Raw genomic sequence first — 20,824 nt, 5'->3', positions numbered from 1 at the left:
ATAATAATAATAATAATCAATGAAAATTTTGCGCTTTTGATTAGGCTTGTTCCTGTTTTTTTTTTTTTTTGTATTTTATTGGTGATGGGAGGGGGGAAGGGGTGGGATCGTGCATTCAAATTTTGTTTATTCGTTGATAAAACGAATCGTTTGTCTTATAAGAAAAAAAAAAAAAAAGAATTTATCCCTACCTACCGTTTTCCTTTCCGTAGAAGAGGAGTGGGAAAGAGAACTCGAAGCTGAACTCAAAGACTATGAAGTCGTAGCTGATAAATCGGGACCGGAACCTGCGACCGCAATAGAAGACGAAGATGATGATGATATCGAAGACCTCAAATAAGAAAGGATGAAAAAGAAGAGGAGGAAGAAGAGGAAGAAAAAAACGTCGATGATTTTTTTATTTTTTTATTTTTTTGCAAACGAAAAATTTTTTCGGCCTAAAATTTTATTTTCTTTCTTGTTATTATGATTCTTTCCCCCCCCCCCCCCTTTTTTTTTTTTTTTTTTTTACAGTCGAAAAAATGCGTCCAGACGGATCCGCGGCGGTATAAAAAGTTTATAAAAATATTAATAATAATAATAATAATGATAATAATATAAAGAGTTTGAATAATAAGGTTCGTGAGTCCCGTCGCGATTAACATTCCAAGAAATTAAAATTTTGTGTTCTAATAATTTTTTCCTTTTTTTTTTTTTTTTTTTTTTTTTTTTTGTTGAAAAATGACAAATTTTTTATTCTTCCATCCCTAAGTAGTCGTCCTTAGCGTATCCCTTAATTATTATTATTATTATTATTATTATTATTGTTAAATGTCGATCTGATGGTTTAACGCGGTAATATACATTTAAACATACATAAAATGAATGAGCCTGATATGTAATAAAATTAATACTACTGTTATTACTATTATTATTAATATAATTATTATTATTATTATTGATTAAAAACGTGGCATTTAAACGCTAATTAATTTTATTAATTAATAAAATAATTAATTTATTGATTTTTTTTTTTTTCGTTATTCTGTTGGAATGAATCCTTTCGTTAAAAAAAAGATACCGCACATGATTATTATTATCGGTAAATTTTTGTACTTATCGTTTTAATGTTGTTTATTATTATTATTATTATTATTATTATTATTATCATTATTATTACCTTTACTAATACTACTGTCATTGCTGCCGATTCGGAAAATTTAAATTTTGCGTCAGGTTCAAATGGAAATAAAAATTTTATGTTATCATAAATGATAATAATATGATAGTCGATAAAAGGTCAAATAAAAATTAATTTTTTTTGTTTTTCTCTCTCTCTTTCTCTCTCTCTCTCTCTCTCTCTCTGAATATAGCGTTAATCATAATAATGTTAATAAATTAAATAATGATAATAATGATAATAATAATAATAAATTTAAATTTAAAAAAAAAAATGTCAGACATACTAAAAAAAAAAAAAAATGTTTTTTTTTTGTCTATGAAAATGACAGAACAATAAATACTCAATAAATAAATAAATAATTTAATGTATAATTATATAGTTAGTTGAAAATACGTGAGAAAAATTATAAATAAATAAATAATAATAATAATAATCGCATGCTACGTTTAATTGAAATAATTTTTAAAATAAATAAATAAAACTTTAAATTATTTTAATTTTTTTTTTTTTTTGTTTTATTTTTTCTTTATAAATTAAAAAAAAAGTAGAAAAAAAGTGTTTTTAAATTTAAATAAATAAATAATAATAATTTGTTAATTGTTATTGTTGTCGTCTGAAAGATTTAATTAAATTTCTATTTATATTTATCACATTATATATATATATAAATAAATAATTAATAAAGTTCATATTTCAGTGATTGATTGATTGATAAAAAACATTGCATAAAATAATAATTATCAATTGTATTGTTTGCTTATGAATATACACACACACGCACACGCATACATAAATTTATGTATGCGTGTGCGTGCGTGTGTATTTGAAAAATAATAGATTATTTAATGTTATGTTATTATTTTGTTATTTTTTATCACATCATTCAATGGCTGAAAATAATTTTTTTTTTTTTTTTTTTTTTTTACACATGATAGAAAATCTCTTGTAAAATTAGAGATTATTATTATTATTGTTATTATCAGTCATATATTAAAATAATTTTATGATACTTTGATAATACATTATTATTATTAAATAAAAAAATAAATAAATAAATAAATAAATAAAAAGGGAAAAGCACAGAGTTTTTAAAAATACATACATATATGTATATTAATTATTAAAACATTGAAAATATTATTATTATTATTTATAAAGTATTAAATAATAAATTAACGTGATTTACTCTATTTATTATTAATTATAATTTATTTTTATTATTTATTTACCCTGTTCTTCGATTATAAAATATTAATTATTTATTAAAATTATTTAATTGATTTTTAAATTTGAAAAACGGTTTTATTTTTTTTTTTTTTTTTTTAGCGATGGAAGGAAAGGTAAGTTTTATATTATTTATTTTAAAATTTTTATTATTTTGTTAATGAGAATAATTTTTTTCAATCGCTTTTTTAAATAAATAAAACTTAATTGATGGTTTTTAAGTTGTTTGGTGGTCATTGCCCGCCAAAACTATTTCCGCCATGTTGATTTTAAAAATGTTAATAACGAGGATATATGATGCATTTATAATAAACGTTTGGGAGAATTGGTTTGTCTAGTGTAGTGGAAACGAAATATTTATCAATGCCTCCGCGATTTAAAAACTCAAACAAATTCTTTTTTAAACGATTAAATTAATTATTTTTGCATTTTGAAATATATTTTCTTTTCATTTTTAAACTATTATTATTAAATTAAAATACATAAGTGAAATTATTGAATTTTTATTTTAAAAAATTAAAATTTTTTTTATTCAATTAAAATTAAATTATACAGGAGGCATCGTAGTTTATCTACTGTTATTTGTAGCGTGTAGTTTGGATATATCGCTTGTCTACGTTTTAAAAAAATCTCAACTTCGTTCTTTTGTTTATAAAATTTTTCTGTTATTAATAATGAATTAATTATTTTTAAGTTATTAAAAATTATTATAACAATAATGTTTACTCATATTTGAAAAATATTATCGTTTCATTATAAAAATGTTTAATTATATTTTTTTTTTTCAAACGCTATTATTAATATAATGGAGTGTCATAAACTTTATTTTTCAAATTTTACATTCGATGGATTATCGATGGAAAGTGATTTAATTATGAGATCTTAATTCGATTCCGTGAAATTATTTTTAAAGATCTTATGCATTCGACAGAGAAAAAATTTAAATAATTCATCAAAAAATATATAAATCCGGCTAATCAATTAACAAAAATGGAATCTGTATTTTCAGGTATTTAAAAAATTCATTTTCATTCATTATTTAACTCGCCTTGACATCAACGTTTTTTTTTCTATATTTGTAATTTACACAAAACTTATTTTTTTAAATTATTAACTTTTAAAAATAAAAAATTCTCATTCGTTCCATTAAGACAACTTGTTGTAAATAACGGAAAATGTAGTTTCACCCACCTGTTGAAGAAATTATTATTTACTTACTGAGAAATTATTGTTTTCCCATCATGTCCTTTGTAATTTACAAATCCATAATTGATTATAAAATTATGAATACTTTATTATTTTTTTTATTTAAAATCAATATTTAACGAATAAAGAAATTATTTTATAAATAAAAATAAAAGAAATATACATTTAAAAAAATGTACATAATTAACAATAGAAAATTTTATACCATATGAAAATGGCTAATTGTAAAAATTATTTCGCCATTAAAAAAAATATCTGATAATGTAAAATCATTTATTCAGTCGAACCACCCATTAAATTTTATCGATCATTTTTTCTGATAAGATCCCAAATTAATGATAACTTACAATTTTATTTGTTTTAAATTATTTTTAAATGTTTTTTGTGCATGCGACAAATGAAATAATGATTTTAACATTTATTTTTATATATTATGTACATAATTATCTTTAGGTTCTACTACTTTTTTTTCTCTCTTTTATCTTCTTCACTGAATTCTGTCTCTCTCAATAAACCTTTTAAATTAATTTAACATAAAAAAATATATTCAATTTTTTTTGTTTTGCTCGTTATGTAAAACAATGAGAAAAAATCGAGAAAAATATTCGTATGTAATGATTTTTAAAATTTTTCATGTTTTCGCATAGTTTTAAAATAATTTTACTGTTGTCTGATGTTATTATTATTTCAAATCATTTTTTCTGTTTTTTTTTTCCAACAAGTTTAAATACATCATTGATACAAGTTTTGTATCATTTCACTCATAAAAAACTTATAAGGATTTTTATTCAGTGTCGTTAAGTATTTTATTTTTTTTTTTTTCTTAAAAATCTTTCATATGTAATTTAAATTTTCATCATATTCATTAAATTAAATTTTTTAACTTTTTAATAAAATTAAGGATTCATTAACAAAAGACTAGTTCAAAATAATTTTTTTTTTTTTAAAATTTCACACAATTTTAATTAATTAATTTTAAAGAGAGTGTTTTTTTTTTTTAATTTTTCCCTTCTGAAATTCATGTTTTCATGAGAAACGAAGGTCAGACACACAATTTATGTTGTTTAATTTGTAACCCATCATCGCCATTATCTTTTATTAAATATAACATTCTTAATTTGTTTCTTTTTTTTTTAAAGAATACAAAGAAAATATTTCATATAAAAAAAAAAAACTTTACTCCATGTTACTTGTTAAATTTTGTTTCGTAATTAAGATAAAAAAAAAAAAAAAAAGCTTCTGAACATTTTTTGTTATTTATGTTTTTAAATAATAAACACAATTGTGTTACTTGTAACAAATGATTTAAACAAAAAATGTAGTGGAGGCATTATTATTTTGCCTTGAGTAATTTACGGTAATTTTTTTTTTTTTTTTACTTGCCACCGTTTTGCGAATTTCTTTCAATTTCCCCTCCCCCCAATACCTATTTTTATCATATTTCTCTATTAATTTAATTGACAAGAATTTTGAAAATTTGATGAATATTTTGTCAATTGAAAATAAACGTGAAAGTTTAAAATTTGAATTTAAAAAAATTTTTTTTTTTTTTTCCTCCTCAAACAAGGTTGTTGCAGATTTGTTTCTTTTTCTTTTTTTTTTTTTGTTTAATGGAGGACAATGGTTGGGTTTAAACCTTGTCTTTTTTTTTTTTTAAACATTTTTATTAGCCCTTATTAGATAGACATTCGTGACAATAAAAAAAGAAAAAAAATGTCGACGGTCATAATGTAACTAAATCTCTTTTATAACGTTTCTTTTTTTTTTTCTTTCTTTTCTTTTCTTTAAATTTTTCTTACGTGTGTGTTTGTGTGTGTGTGCGTGCGTGTAGGGTATTTAAATTTTAAAGTTTTTTTATTATCAACAACAAAATAACTTTAACATAAAAAAAAAAAAATTTTTTTCCCTACTCGAAATTACATTTTTCTTACTTTTTATCCTTGTATATAAATTATGCGTCTGACCCTTAGAAAATTAATTCAAATTTTATTATTATTATCATTATTATTATTATTATGTATGCGGATGCGTGTGTCATCATTGCTTAAGTTTTTTTGTAAATAAACGTTTTACAGAATTTAATTAATTTAAAAAAAAAAAAAACGGCGTGGCAATAAGGTGAATATGACGTCATAAACAAAAAAAAAATTACTGTAAAAATTTAATGAAAAAAAAAAAAAAATAAGTAAATAAATAAATAAATGAAATTTTTTTAAAAATTTTATATATAAATATTTACATTTAATTATTATTATTATTATTATTATTATCATTATCATTATCATTATCGATAGGGAATAGTTGTGGTTATAATATAGGGATATCGCGTATAAGATTGTTACGTTGTGTCAAACGAACGGTTGACCCCCATCAATTATAAATTTTTATTACTATTATTATTATTATTATTGGTAAGGAGTCACGGGATATTACGAGCTAGCAGAAGAGACAATATTTATAAATAATAATAATAATATTAATAAGAGCATAAACGATCTTAATTTAAGGCATTTAATTTTTTTCCTTTTAATATTAATGCGGTGAAAAACATATTTTTTTGTTTGTTTGTTGTTGTTGTTGTTGTTGTTAATAAGACAAACAACAGGAAAAATTAAAGGTTTAAAATATTATTAAGATGATTACGTTATAAAGGCCATTTTTTTTTTGAATTTTCATTTGATATAAAAAATTGTCGTCGTCATTAATTTTGAAATTTAAAAAAAATGGCCTTAGATTATCATTATTATCCGTTTAGTTTTGCCTGTTGTTTTTGTTACATTATAATCAAAAAATAATTTAAAAGGATTTTTTTCGTAGTCGGAAACGAATAATAATAATAATAATAATAATAATAATAATAATTTGGTTTGAAAAACGAAAAAAAGAAAAAATTCTTGTCACATTTACTTAAAAAAAATCGAATTTTTCATATTTTAATTGATCTGACGGAAAGAGATGACATTAAAAATTTCAACGCTTATAATTTGTGTGGTTCATATTAATTAGAATTAATTAACATGATTCATAAAAATTATTAAAAAAAAAAAAAGTCTTTTGTTTCGTTTAATTTTTTATTACAGTTACAATTCGACTACTACCTTAGTCTTACTTATAGAAAATCCGTTTAAATAAAAAAAAAAAAATGTATATATGTATATATTCGACTTGGAACGTGGGTTTATTTATTATTATTATTATCATTACTATTTATTTTTTAAATAGGGCGTAACAAATGAGAAAAAACAAATGACTTCCTTTAACTCCCGTTTTTTTTTTTTAAATAATTTAAATCGGTTATATGAATAGGTATATCGTTATGGTAAATAAACGAAACGATTTATTATTTTTAATAATAATTAAATGATTCGATTTTCTATTTTTCTGGAAATAAATCGTTTTATTATTATTATTATTAAACGTTTAAAAATTTTTTTCGTGTCGTAATAAATTTATTTAGTGTCTCGTTCCTTATTAAAAAAGAAAAAGGCTGTCTGTATGTCTGTGTGATATCAATATTTTTTTTTTAAAGATGATAAGAGGGAGATGGTTCAGAAGAAAACATTTACAAAATGGATAAACATGCATTTATCTAAAACGGATTGCGCTCCGATCGTGGATCTCTTTACAGATTTACAAGATGGATCTAAATTATTATCACTCGTTGAAGTTTTAACTGATAAACAATATGTAAGGTCAATTTTTTTTTTAAAAAAAATGTGTTGGGATTTAAAAATAATGAGCTTAAATATTAAAAAAAAAAAATGTTTTACCTATTTTTTATTTTACATCTCAAACCGATTTTTTTTTTTTTAAATAAATTAAAATGTAAAATTTTATTATTACTATTATTATCGACTTGAAGATTTAATAATCTTTAAGGACTTTTTCAAGTACAAGAATTAATTTAAATGAAAAATTTGTTTTGAATATTTAAATATTCTTTTTTTTTTGGGGGGGGTATTTTATTTACGAAAAAATTTATTTATTTATTTTTAGAAACGAGAAAAAGGGTCGACAAGAGTCCACAGTTTATCAAACGTTGATAAAGCATTGCAAATACTAGAAGAAAACAATGTGAAATTAGTTGGAATGTCCAGCGAATGCATCGTCGATGGAAATCAAAAACTCACACTCGGATTAATATGGAGCATTATAATGAAATTTCAAGTGGATAGACTCAAGGGAAGCATGTCCGATCTTCACCAAAGTAATCTAGAAAAGACTTTACTCGCTTGGTGTCAGCAAAACACGAAAAATTATTCTGACGTCAAGATAGAAAATTTCACGACATCTTGGTCCGACGGACTCGCTTTCAACGCTCTTTTACATTGCTGGAAACCGAATTTGATTGATTTCGATGAAGTGAAACTTTTAAGTCCTGTCGAACGTCTCGAACACGCGTTCGATTTTGCAGCTCATCATTTGGATATTGAAAAATTTTTAGATCCCGAAGGTATGTTTCTACACCTACACTGAAAAGGTTTTTTTTTTTAAAATTTTTTACTTTTATTTTTTTGTCTCTTAGATATAAATACGGAATCCCCGGACAAGAAATCTATTCTCATGTACATCGCTTGTTTGTTTCACTCTTTGTCGAACGAAGTGAAAAAAGTAAACACGACAAAATCTAGTCCTGGTCCTAGGCCGGTGTCAGTCGCCCTTGGAAAGTATCAAAGCGATTTAGAAGAAGTTCTTACGTGGTTGTTAGAAGCAGAAGAAAAATTAAGTTTTCCTTTCGAAGAGTGCAATAATTTGACGACGGCGAGAAATTATTTCAACGATTACAATGAATTTTTGGAAGAGATCAGAAGGCATCGCATGGAAATCGGAGATGTTTTGCTTCAGGGCTCTAATATTATTTCCCTCGGGGATTTATCCGTGGAAGAAGAGAACGAAGTACGACTTCAAATCAGTTTATTAGATTCGAGGTGGGAACAATTAAGATTGGCCGCCATGGAAAAACAATCTAAAGTCATTGAGCACTTGATGAAAAATCAAAATAGCGAATTGGAAAATTTTAAAGAGTGGTTAAACGACGTTGAAATACGTATAACGAGATTGACGACTCATTCGGGAACATTAACGGAAAGACTGAATCAGGCTTTGGCCCTGCAAAAAGAAATTCAAGACCACGAACGCATTGCTGAGTCTTTAAAAAAATTAGTATTAGTGGAAGATGCAAATTTTGAAAGCAGTAATAATTTTTTACATATTTTTTTTTTTAATTGCGTAATATTATTTCGAAGAAAACATGAAAAACAATTTTTTTTTTTTTCTTGATTGCAGGCAATCGAGACACGGAAGACAATGTAAAAGTTGGAGATCGTTGGATTCATATTTGCCAGTGGATCAACGATAAAGTGATTCAATTGAAAAATCTTTCGGCGAATCAAAGGCGTTTGGGTGACGATTACCACTATTTAGGTACTTGGCTAAGTGAAACCGAAGCCACTTTGAAAAAAATGGAAGCGGAGCCGGTTTCGGAAATACCAAAAATAATTAAAAGAACGGAACAGTTAAAGAACATGTATAAAGAAATTGAAAAAAACAATGAGAAAATTGTTGAATTAATGATCGAAGCTGAAAAATTAGATGATTGCGAATTAGACGGCGAAGCAGCCGGACTTTTAATTGATTTAGAAACGGCTCAAGATCGTCTCGACGCGTTGAAATCAATTTTAGAAGTTCAGGCTCAGAGGATAAGGTATTCCGGTTTTGAAATAAGTTTCCTCGGTCCGGAAATTGAAGAAAAATACATTGAAGACAAAGCGGAACAAATAGAAACGAAAAAACGTAAGATAAGTTCGAACGTGAGCGATTTCGATAGCATTTTCGAAAAATTAAATTCTTGGCTCGACTGCTGGGAAACGCTTTTGGATCAGTCAGACGCAAACGTTCAAAACGGAAGTCATTCATTAGATGAACATTTGAAGTTATGCGCAGAAGGAGAAGAAGATTTAGAAAATCGAAGAAAAGATTTTAACACGGCTTTGAGTTTGGGTCAAAAAGTTTTACAGGAAGTTCGAAATAACAAGGAGAAAAAACAACAGGAGCAGAAAAATTTATCGACTTTGACATCCAGGTGGAATGCATTGGAAGAAAGACTTAAAGAATGCGAGGAAGCCAAGGAGAAAATGATTGAAAAAAATAACGATCGCCTTTTGACGGAATTAAAAAACGTTAAGAAAACAATGGACGATTGTTCGAAATGGATGGAAAAAGCCAACAGGAAAAAAACTGTCGATATATTTGATCAAATGACGGAGAGAATGGAGTCATTGGCTGAGAAAAAGAACGAAGTGAAAAATTTAAATACGAAATTAGATGAGAGCGGTCTGGATTCGATGAATATTTACGAAAATTTCGATAACGTCATTGTTAAATTTGGAATATTTTATAACGAAAAAATTAACGAGTACGTAAAAACGTTAGAGGATTTAATGGAAACGGTGGATGATGATTACTTGCGTAGCGTTCAACTGTCGTTAGACGTCGAAACGAACATGAAAAAATTCAACGAATTACAAAAAACGTTTTCCGACCACAATGAAAAATTAGAAAAATTGACGCAGATGGAAAGTTTTCCACAATTAATGCACGTTCAATCGCGATGGAGCGAATTGAATGATTTAATGGAAACGAAAAAGAATAATTTGATGATGAATTTCGAATTGTTAAAAAAACATAACGAAAACTTGTCGACGGTCGAAAATCAGATAAAAACGTTGGAACATTTGAAAAATCAATCATTCGACGAAACAAATTTAGACGCGTATTGTCAAGAATTCAAATCGTTAGTCGATCAATTAGAAAATTTAATCGTGATTTTGCATGATTCGCTGGGCCAGATAATCAAAGTTTCAGACGTTGAGTTGAAAGATTTTTTAACCGTCGAAGTCAACAAAATATCAAATAAAATTGATTTGTTTCGGGAACATTATCAAGATTTGGAAAATGTCAAAAAATATTTTGCCGACGTTAACGAGTGTTTGCGTTGGTTAAATCTCGTAGAAGAGGAAAGTAAAAAAATGGATAATATATCGGACACTTCTCAGTTATCTCAAGCCAGAACGTGGCACGGACGTTTAAAAGAAAGCATAGAGTCAAAGAATGATAGTTTCAATGCGTTGGAATCGGTGGGAATTCAATTGTCCGACAAAGAATTCGAAGCGACGAATGAAAAATTAAACGAATTAAAAACTCGGAAAGAGAAAGTTTTAGAAAAAGTGTTGGAAAGGTCGAAACAACTCGATAAAGCCTCACAGCAATACGGAGAATTCAAAGCTTTGGTTGCGCAAGAAAGCGATTGGTTGGATAAGTTGGAAAAACGTCTTAGAAAATCACCGGAAAGTGCTGCAGACGCTGAAGACATTTCCGAGGAATTGGATGTAATTTTCAAAAAAAATTTTTTTTTTTTTTTTTTTGGTAAGAAATCGAATTAAGCATTTTTTTTTTTTTTTTTTTTTTACTAGGATTTAGAAAATTATCTTCGAAATCATCCCGATCAACGATTATCTAGAATTCAAGAATTGGGAAAAGGTTTGATTGCCGCAGGAGCTTTATCCGTCGAAGTGAGACGTCACGTTCACGACATCACGGCAAGATGGAATCTTTTGAGTCAGCAAGCAGGCGAACGAGCTCAAGTTCTCGAAGGATCCGCTCAGGAAGCAACAAAATCGGAAGGTCGGCTTCAAGCTTTGCAAAGGTGGTTGGCTCAAGTGGACATTTCGCTGACCACTAGATTAAAAAGAGACATTACGGCTCAAGACCTTCCGGAAGACAGTCAAAAACTCATGGAAGAGTTTGCTCAACAGGAAGCCGTGCTCAAGGATATGACGGCACAAGAACAAAATTACAGGCGTGCAGGGAGATTAGAAGCGGCTGCCAGATTAGGTCACCAAATAAAAATGCTTCAAAATCAATTTGCCGAGGTGAAAGTTAAATTCGATCAATTTCGATCCGGAAGTAAAATCGAAGAAAGAATTTCAAGAGCTATGAAAGATTTGCGACGAGTTGAAGATTCAGCTTGCCTCCTCGAATTAACCAGTCACTTGCCAGAAAACATTGAAGGACAACTTAATTATTGCCGTGTTAGTATGAATTATTGTTTAAAAAAAAAAAATATCAATTCACGTTCGGTTGACTGAAAAACTGCTATTATTATTATTATTATTATTTTTTTTTTTTTAAATAGAAATTTTATCAAATTTTGAGCGACATAAAACCGGAAGTCGAAACGGTTATTAAAGAGGGTAGAAAGCAAGCGGAAGAACAACCGGAATTGACACCGAGAATCGATGCTTTGAAAGAACTTTACAACAGGTTGGGATCTGAGATAACGAGTGCAAAAGGAAGCTTGGAAACAGCATTAGAGCTTTCTAAATGCGTAGTACAAGACCTTGAGGATCTCACTTCGTGGAGCAGAGAACTTACCGACAAAGTTGATGATAATTCCGACGACGTCGTTATGCTAAAGGTACAATATAAAAAAAAAAAAAAAAAAACTACGTTGTAAAAATTTAACGTTTTATTATTTTTTTTTTAAATAGAAATTTTTGGATGAAGATGTACCCAAGTGGAGAACTGTGAGAGAAGGAATGGAAAATCGAGTGGAGGAATTGATTACTTTGTGCGAATCCGTTTCGCCGAAAGAAATCAACGAAATAGTTTCGAATTGTATTAATCGCTGCGAAAGAGCCGAACACAGACTTCGTCACACTCTTCATTCCAAACAAGTAAGTCAAGTATTAAAATTATTAAAATTACAACGTCCGACAATGTAAAAAAAAAAAGTTAAGTATTGTACAATTTAAAAAAAAAAATTTAAATTAGTTTTCCGTGTAAATAAAAAAAAAAAAAAAAAAAAAACGAAAAAAATTTTTCTAGAAGGAAAAAAAAATCACGCGAATCGAGTATTCTATAATATTAAACTTGATATAAAAAAAAAGCTTTTTCAATTTTCATGCTTTCTTGTGGTGTCAGATTTGTCAGATTAGTAAGTGTCTTAAGAAATTTATTTATTTATTTATTTATTTATTTTGTTGTGCGAATGTTGTGCGCTCGCTGTAAATTCTTTGTACGCTTGTTTTGCAATTTGTTTAAATTTTTATTTTATTTTAACGAATGATTTTGTGAAGTTTTTTTTTTTTTTGTTGTGTGCTTGCTTTGAAGAAATAATAATAATAAAACAATTTATTATTAAAAACATTTAAAAATTGAAAAAACAAAACAAAACTAACCGTGTGTGTCTCGAGATTCATGTTAATATGCGTGTTTATTATTGATAATGATAAAAAAAAAAAATAATTATTATTATTATGACAATGCTTATAATTCGACCACGAATATTCTGGTGATTGGTCAACTTGTGCACTTGATCCTAATAATTATTTCTTACTTGCACTCTTTCACAACGGATGAGGATATTGTGTAACGCACAAAACTTATTGTTCGCTTATTAAAATGCGTTTTGCGTTTTGGATTTTGGGACTAACAACCTCAATTTCAACTCACGATCAAAAAGTTTCCCTCTAAAAAATTGGTATTTCTAAGAAAACCGCTCGGTTGTTGTTTACAGAAATTAAAATCTATGAATAAAGAAAATTTATCTAATTCAATGGAAACTTATGATAACGTGGTCGAGAGAAATGAGAAAAAGGATAAGATCAACGTTGTTTTTTGCCGACATTTAAGAGATGGAAATGACGAATGTAAAAGTAAAAAAATTAAAATAAGCGATGGTAAAAACGAAGCCAAAATATTGGATTCGGATTACGAAATGTCGAATAATTTAGAAAAGGATGAAAAAGACGATGATGCTAATACATTCAGATTGGTCGAAGAGAGCAGTTTGTTTTCTCAATTGTCGGAAAATAAATTGCAAGTGAAAAAAATAAATTCCGAGCATCAAGATCAAGAAAATCCGTGCAAAGTCGTGGAGGTTAAAGCGGGTGAGATAATGAGGTCGGTGGTTACGGCTGTCGAATCTCTCGTCGTGCCCGGTCCCGACGACGTGGAAATGGTGCAAATAATCGACGACACCGATACCGAACCGGAAAGCAATTCACCCGCTTTCGTTAGAAGATTGTTAAAGCAGAAAGATAATATCGAAAGCGAATCGTCGGAGGAAAATATTTCGAAAAAATTACATTCGAGGAAAGACGAAGAAACGATTATCAAACCTAAAAGATTAAATTCGGATGGCGAAAAAAATGTGAGACACCCGTCGAAAATTCTCAAAAGCGTCGATAAAAATTTGGGAAATTCCGGATCGGATAAGAACGAGAAAGAAAAGGAATTTAAGGGAAGTTCAGACGAAACAAATTTGACGACATTGGTTCAAGTGTCCAACGATGAGGATTTTACCAAAAGCGAAGATCCGAAAATCGTCGAAGAACATTTAAAACAAGAGCCCGCATTGGAAAAATATCCGAAACCCTTCAATTATGAAAAAAATAAATTGAAAAGAAAAGGTGCGGACCCGGTTTTGAAAAAAGATGTTTCGGAAAATAAAGAAACGGACAAGGATGAAAGTCGAGGAAAAGATGATACCTTAAAATCCGACGTTCCATCTTCTCCTGGTAAAATTAAAGATAAGGAAAAAACAAAACCTAAAACGAAATTCGATAGTTCCGATACGGACTACGATAGTTTTTACGGAAGTGATAAAGACAATGACGAAGAACTCGTGTTTTCCGAAGATGATAATGTTCTCGATAATCCCAATACCGAAAGTACTGTTAGTGATGACGATGATGATGATGATGTTGAATCGTTTTTTTCCGAGCAGGTTAGTTAATATTAGTATGAGTAAAGGTATCGATTTGACCGATTACGTATTCAGGTTTAATATAAAAAATAAAAGATAGAAAGAAAGAAAGAGGTTTTATTTATGGTAAGAGTAATTTTTTTGTTTTCATCTTGTTTTGAAAGTTTTTTTTGATAAAATGCCGTTATTTATTTTTTACAGTTTATACCAATGGAAAGAAACGAGCCGTTGAAAGTAAATACCGTATCAAATTTTGAAGAATCAGCAAGAGAAATGCTGTCTCGTATGGATAACATGCTTCAAACAGTACGAGGCGTGGGGGGCGAGCCGAATCCGAAAAAAAGATTGGAAATATTAGAAAGAGAGTTAAGTGGTATTGCTCCAGACGCTGCATCCCTTATTAGTAAAGGTGACGGTTTCGTACTGGATGTTCATTTTAAAGATCTTGTTCAAGCGGAAAAACTATCGCTGACTCAGGACAAACTTCGAGCCAAATGGAGTCAGGTCATGGCGGAAACTGAGGTTAATATTATTTGATGCACGCGCGTTAAATAATTAAATTTTTAAAGGTTTCCATGTTGAATTTTGTATGTTTTAAATTCAAGGTGAGAAAAATTCAAGCTCAAAAAGCCGAACAAATTGCTGATGAGTATCAAGAGCTCTGCGAAAATTTGGAAAAATGGATTAACAAAGCGGAACCGCGATTGCAATCTGCCAACAACGATCAATCTTGCCTGAAAAATCTACGAGAAGAATTGAAACTCAAATGGGAGCAACTTTACAAAATACAAGAAATGAATTCGGAAATGCAAGTTCAACAAATTGCGCATAACAGTAAACTCGTTCAAATATTAGCCGGAAAATTAGAATCCATGAGAGAACAATTGCAGTCGTTATCCAAAGACTCTTTGCCGAAGAACAAATTAGCCAATGAACCCGGTCTCGAACTCGTGAGAAAAGTCAACAGAATAAGAGAGGGAGTGTCGACTTTGTTCAGGCGTTTGCATTCGCCTCCTCTATCCGGTGCCGACTTTCAAAATTTCCTTCAGCAAGAATCCGCATTGCAAGGAATCAGCGAAGCCATCGGCGAATTAAAAGTCGGAGTCGATCAAATAGAAAAATCGCGGGAAAATTACTTGAAGAGCTCTTGTTCGGAAACATCGGCTCAACTACGTCGAGTCATCGATAAACTACGAGAAGAATGGTCGCAATTGAACCGAGCCTACACGGATCGTCACAGCAAATGGGTGAGGTGTAACGACACGTGGAAAAGTTTGAAATCCGATTGCGGAAAATTAAACGATTGGATTTCGAACGCGGAAGAAACATTAAAATCTCCGTCGAGACGACACGTGGATTTGGAAAAACAAGCAACCGTGAAACACAGAATGATAAACAGCGTGTCCAACCGGTGCGAAGAAATTCTCATGAGCTCCGGTAAAAACGAAATGACGGACCTGGAAGAGAGCGTGACGAACCTTCGTGGAAGATGGAAAAAATTACTTTCGAATCTTCAAACGATAAAAGAAAGGTAACAAAAATTGAATGAAATATTCAAACAATTTTTTTTGAGTGTGTGTGTGTGTGTGTGCAATTTAAAAAAAAAAAAAAAAATTGTTTGTTTGTTTGTTTGTTTTGCTCAAGCAGAGTTTGCCAAGCGGAAGACAATGATACGAAATTAATCACGCCCGTGAATCCATCGGATAAAAGCTCTTTAATAACTCGGATTAATCTCCTAAAGGTAATAATTACACGTTTTTATTCATTTGTTTGTTTGTTTGTTTCAAATCGATTTTTTTTTTATTTTTATTTTTACTTACTCACCAGTCTTTGCGATCACCCATCTTCATTTTAAACTCCCCAAAAAAAAAAAAAAAAACAGAACAAAGATTTATAAACGCTTTTTTTTTTTTTTTTCAACACCCTTTGGTTTTTTTTTTTTTTTTTTTTGTAATTTTGTCATCACTGAGACACCGCGTCCCGTTCACTAAGTGCGATCACAATAGATTCATTCAATCAAAAAAGTCTTTCTAATGGAAATTTAGCTTTTTTTTTCTTTTTTTTTACTGCTTTTTATTATTATTATTATTAATAATTCGCGAACGCGTAAGTTGTTTTAAAAAAATTTTTTTTTTTTTTTCATTTTTTATTGGGTTGTTTTGAAAGAGCGTAGGAAGGATTATCATAATTATTGTTTGTTGTTTTTTTACAAACCCTGTCGCAATTTTACTGTCGAGACCGAAAATTGAATGCATGGCGAGCGAGATAGAATTCATCATCATCATTATTTTCCTAAAGAATGGTGGTGATGGTCGTCTCTTGGAATTTTTATTAAATAATTACAATTTTTCGAAAAAAAAAAGAAAGGAAGTTTGGGGGAGGCGGTTGGGAAGGGGGAAGGGGAGGGAAACAAGGGGGAGAGAGAGAGAAAGAAAAGAAAACATTTAAAGCTTTTGGATTGGTGTTAATGAAGTGTGGGACGAATGCCAAACACGACAGTTTATTATTAGATGCAATAAGGTGTGCGTGCGTGTGCAGACGTTACGAACGTTGCTGCCTTTGAAATGTTTCAGTTTTTTTTGTTTTGACGGAAAATGCGGGGAGTTGTTGTTGTTGTTGTTATTATTATTATCATCAATACAATACAATCGTTAACTCCGTGCCATTTCATTTATGCTAATAAGAAAAGAAATTTTGTATCGGGGTTTTTTTTTTTTTCGTTAAAAAATGTTAGGATGTTGGAGGTATAATTGGAAATTGAAACATTTTCCACAGGAATATTCTCGAAAGGTAATATTTATATATTTACGTTTATTCTGGAAAACAAATTTTTACTTATTTATTGTTTTTTTTTTTAAAAAGAAAAGATGAAAGGTTGAAAAGTAATAATAATAATAATAATAATTTTTTCAATTTTTTTCATCGGGTAAATAAAAAAAAAAAAATTATTTGGAATTTTTATTAATTTTTTTTTTTTCTTTTGGTAAAAAGTTTTGTTTCGGTAAATTTTTATTACTTTTTATAAATGGATTTTTTAAAAAGGAAAAAAAAGGAAAATTTTTTCCCTTTTTAAAAAAGTTTTCCCGGAAGTAAGGTATAAAAAAAAAAAAAAATCGATAAAGAAGGAAGGAATAATATTTTGATAAAAAAAAATAAAAAATAAAAATGAAATGAAAAAAGAATTTTATTTAATTGTTAATTAATTTTTGTAATTTTTTTCTTTCGCCACCCCCTCACCCCCCTCTCCCTCCCCGCAATTTCGACGAAAAGTGCAAATAATTTGTTGTTTGCTACATAAGAATTCCAGTAAAATTTGTTTTATTAAAAAAAAAAAGTAATAACGTGGGTTGATTTGTTTTTTTTTTTTTTTTTTTTGCCGGAGACTCGGTTTTAACGGGGTTATTGACCTTTTTCCATTGTTGTTTACATTTTTTAAACAAAATTAATAATAGTTTTTTTTTTTTTTTTTTTAACGTCTCCTCCAGTTATTTCCGTTTTCTTTTTGTCTCTCTCTCTCTCTCTTTTTCTCTCCCCCATTCCGTTACGAACCGATTTTGAGAAAAAAAAAAAAAAAAAAAAAATTCCAACTTTGAAAAAATTAATTTCAATTCTTTAAAGGGATTAACTGAGATATTTTCTAAAATAAATTTAATTTTTTCTTTTTTTCCTAAAATTTTGACAAATTAAATCCCGGAAAAATCGTAAATTGAAAAAAAAAAAAAGAAAAAAAAAATTATCATATTTACAGAGTAGAGAAGAAGAATTGCGTCAAGCGCTTAGATCGATGGATCAATCAAAAATTGGTCCAGACGAAGCAATCAATAGAGTGGCGGTAGATACGGCACTGGGAACCGCTTTGGAACAAAGGGAAAACGTCGAAGGAAAATTAACGTCTTTGGAAAAATACACGGCTCGATTGGAAGTTGTAGCCGAATGGTTGTCGAGTGCGAAAAACAAATTGTCTGCTCCGAATCAATCATCGACGGACTCAATAATTGCCGAAGTCATAGATAGAGAATCCGAAATCAAAGAAGTTTTAGGAAATTTCACGAATTTGGAAAAGGAATGTAATGTCGTCGAACAAACTGTCTCCCCGCAACTTCAGGTATTTATTCTCAATTCGTTACTATTTAAACTATCAAAGTTTATTTTTGTGGGGGGAAACACGTTTGGAAGAAACGTAAAAAAGCATCGGTTTTCCGTTCATATGCCATCATTTTTTCAAATAAAATTGAAATACATTGAAGAGAGAAAAAAAAAAGGAAAAGATAGTAATAATAATAATAATAAGGAATAGGGTTGGCTGAATTCCCAGTTATGGCTGCCGATGATGTTGATGATTCTGTTGTCGAAAGAATCAAAAGTAAATAAAATAAAGAGAAATGAAAGAAGAAATGAAAGAAGAAATGAAAGAAGGAAAAAAAAAAAGAAAACCTGACATTCGAAAAATTATTATTATTTTTTTTTTTAGGCGCGCGTTCGATAAAATGAAAACAATTATTTTTTCATTTTTTTTTTTTTTTTAGGGTAAAGTAAAGAAGCTGCGAGAGGATTGGCAATATATAAAAAACTTCAATTCCGAAACACAAACACCGGAACTTCCTCATCATTATTCGACAAAGTTCAATTCGGGTGAGTTTTGTTTTATGTTTATTTACCCCCCACTACCCTCTCTCACTCGTCTCCCTCTCCCTCCTACGTTCGAGTAAATTTAAACGATGAAAATAGGATTTTTTTTTTTTTTTTTGTTTGTGAAATAGTAAATTGAATGCGTAATTGAAAATGGCGAATTATTACTGTTGAAATGAAAGAAAGAAGGAAAATGAAATGATGAGAAGGAGAAAATGTCATTTTATAAAAAGGAAATAGTGCGAAGTGTGATTTCCGTTTTTGTTCAAGTCTTTAACGATAAATCTTTTTTTTTTTCCTTTTTTTCCTTTTTTTTTTTTTTGGGGGGGTTCTGTACCTTCGCTTCCCCCCCCCTCTCTCTCACTCTCTTTCTCTGTCTCTTTTTCTCATTATTTTTTCCCTCTTTTGTAAATTTTTAAATCGTTTTCATGCTCATTTAATTTTTATTTTACTTTATTTTTACTTTTTTTTTTTGTTTTATAAATAATCTTGTTTCATTTCCTTTATTTCGCCATGTTAAAAAAATTGATGGCTTTGCATTTTTTTTCCTTTTTTAGTCGTTCTTGTTGTTGTTGTTGTTGCTGCTGCTGTTGTTGTTGTATTTTATTATTTCTTTTTTTTTCTGCTGCCTTACAACGGGAAAGAAAATTTCATGTTTAGAAAACTCGTTCATTCGAAGTTATTTTTCCCGTTAAATAATATAAAAATGTTTGACTTAAAGCGAAGGCTTACTTATTATTATTATTATTATTTGGTTAAAATCTGTTGCCAAAATATGAAAAAAAAAAAAATTGATTCGTCAACGTTAATAATTGTTGAATTTTTTTTTTTTTTTTTGTGATGAATACAAAAATCTAATCGATTGCAAAATCGATTTCTTTTATATCCGGTTAAAAATGTCGTCTTCTGCTTTTTTTTTTCTTTATTGTAGAGTATCGGCGATATCGTAATTAGTCTCGGACATTTTCCGAGTCGTGAAAAACCTTTTTTTTTTTTTTTTTTTTTTTTTTAATGTGAGTTTTCCTTAGTCGCGACCGAATCGCGTCGGAGTTTGTTTTTACAACAAACGCAAACGGTTGCGTCGTTTGTCTGTCGTTACAAAGTTTGTTATTCTTTTTTTCGATCGTTTTGTTATTTATTGAAAAAGCAAATCAGATGATTGACGATCTCGAAATTTCTTAAATCATTTTTTGATCGAGTTTTTCTTTTTGGAAAAACGTAAACAAAAGATTTCAATGCGTGAAAACTAAATTTTATTTACCAAGTAAAAAGTGTTCTTTATCGAAAATGAAAAGAGAGATTCTTTTTAATCATCATCATCATCATCATTATTATTATTTTTTTTAAATCCAAAGTTTTTGCCCTTTTTTTTTTTTTTCTCATCAGCTAATGGCCGTTCGAACTCATAATCTTTTATGTCTTTTTTTTTTTTCTTTTCCTTTTTTTTTTTTTTTTTCTCTTTCTCTTTCTCTTTTCTGTAAATTTTTTTCAATTATTAAATTCGTTTTATTGCCAAAAGATGTAATCAATAACGAGGTGAGACAAAAAAAAAAGAGAGAGAGAGAGATAGTAAAAGGTGATAAATGATGTGAAAAGTTTGCGAGAAAGTGGAAAAAAAAGAAAAAAAGAAAAGAAAAAAAAATTTCCCATCATTTAATTTAAAAAAAAAAAAAAATTTCTTTTTTTTTTTTTCTTTTTCATATTAAAGTCATATAATAATTTATCATAAAATTTTGTAGCCAATTAAAATCAAAATGCATAAAAAAAAAAGAAGAAAAAAAAACGGTTTTAATTAAAAATTTTTTTTACCGTCTTCTGCTTTTAAATAAAAATAA

At 28.6% G+C, this 20,824-nt stretch overlaps 1 protein-coding gene across 1 annotated transcript; it reads left to right on the top strand.

The window, feature by feature from the left end:
• Nucleotides 1–7,135: 7,135 nt before the first annotated feature.
• Phum_PHUM253810 (dystrophin, putative) lies at nucleotides 7,136–18,996 on the top strand (the record flags this gene model as incomplete). The annotated part of the gene is made up of 14 exons (XM_002426403.1): nucleotides 7,136–7,279; nucleotides 7,589–8,045; nucleotides 8,118–8,786; nucleotides 8,879–10,980; nucleotides 11,065–11,682; nucleotides 11,787–12,068; nucleotides 12,169–12,361; nucleotides 12,541–12,587; nucleotides 13,170–14,381; nucleotides 14,562–14,882; nucleotides 14,966–15,891; nucleotides 16,008–16,101; nucleotides 18,109–18,503; nucleotides 18,894–18,996. The coding sequence occupies 14 exons, from the start codon at nucleotides 7,136–7,138 to the stop codon at nucleotides 18,994–18,996; spliced, it is 7,563 nt and encodes a 2,520-aa protein (XP_002426448.1).
• Nucleotides 18,997–20,824: the final 1,828 nt, after the last annotated feature.

This window comes from Pediculus humanus, genomic scaffold (genome assembly GCF_000006295.1).
Source record: "Pediculus humanus corporis 1103172107627 genomic scaffold, whole genome shotgun sequence".
NCBI classification, from domain to species: domain Eukaryota; kingdom Metazoa; phylum Arthropoda; class Insecta; order Psocodea; family Pediculidae; genus Pediculus; species Pediculus humanus.
Note: the sequence above shows the minus strand (reverse complement) of the source record. Positions and strands in the feature narration are given on the sequence as shown.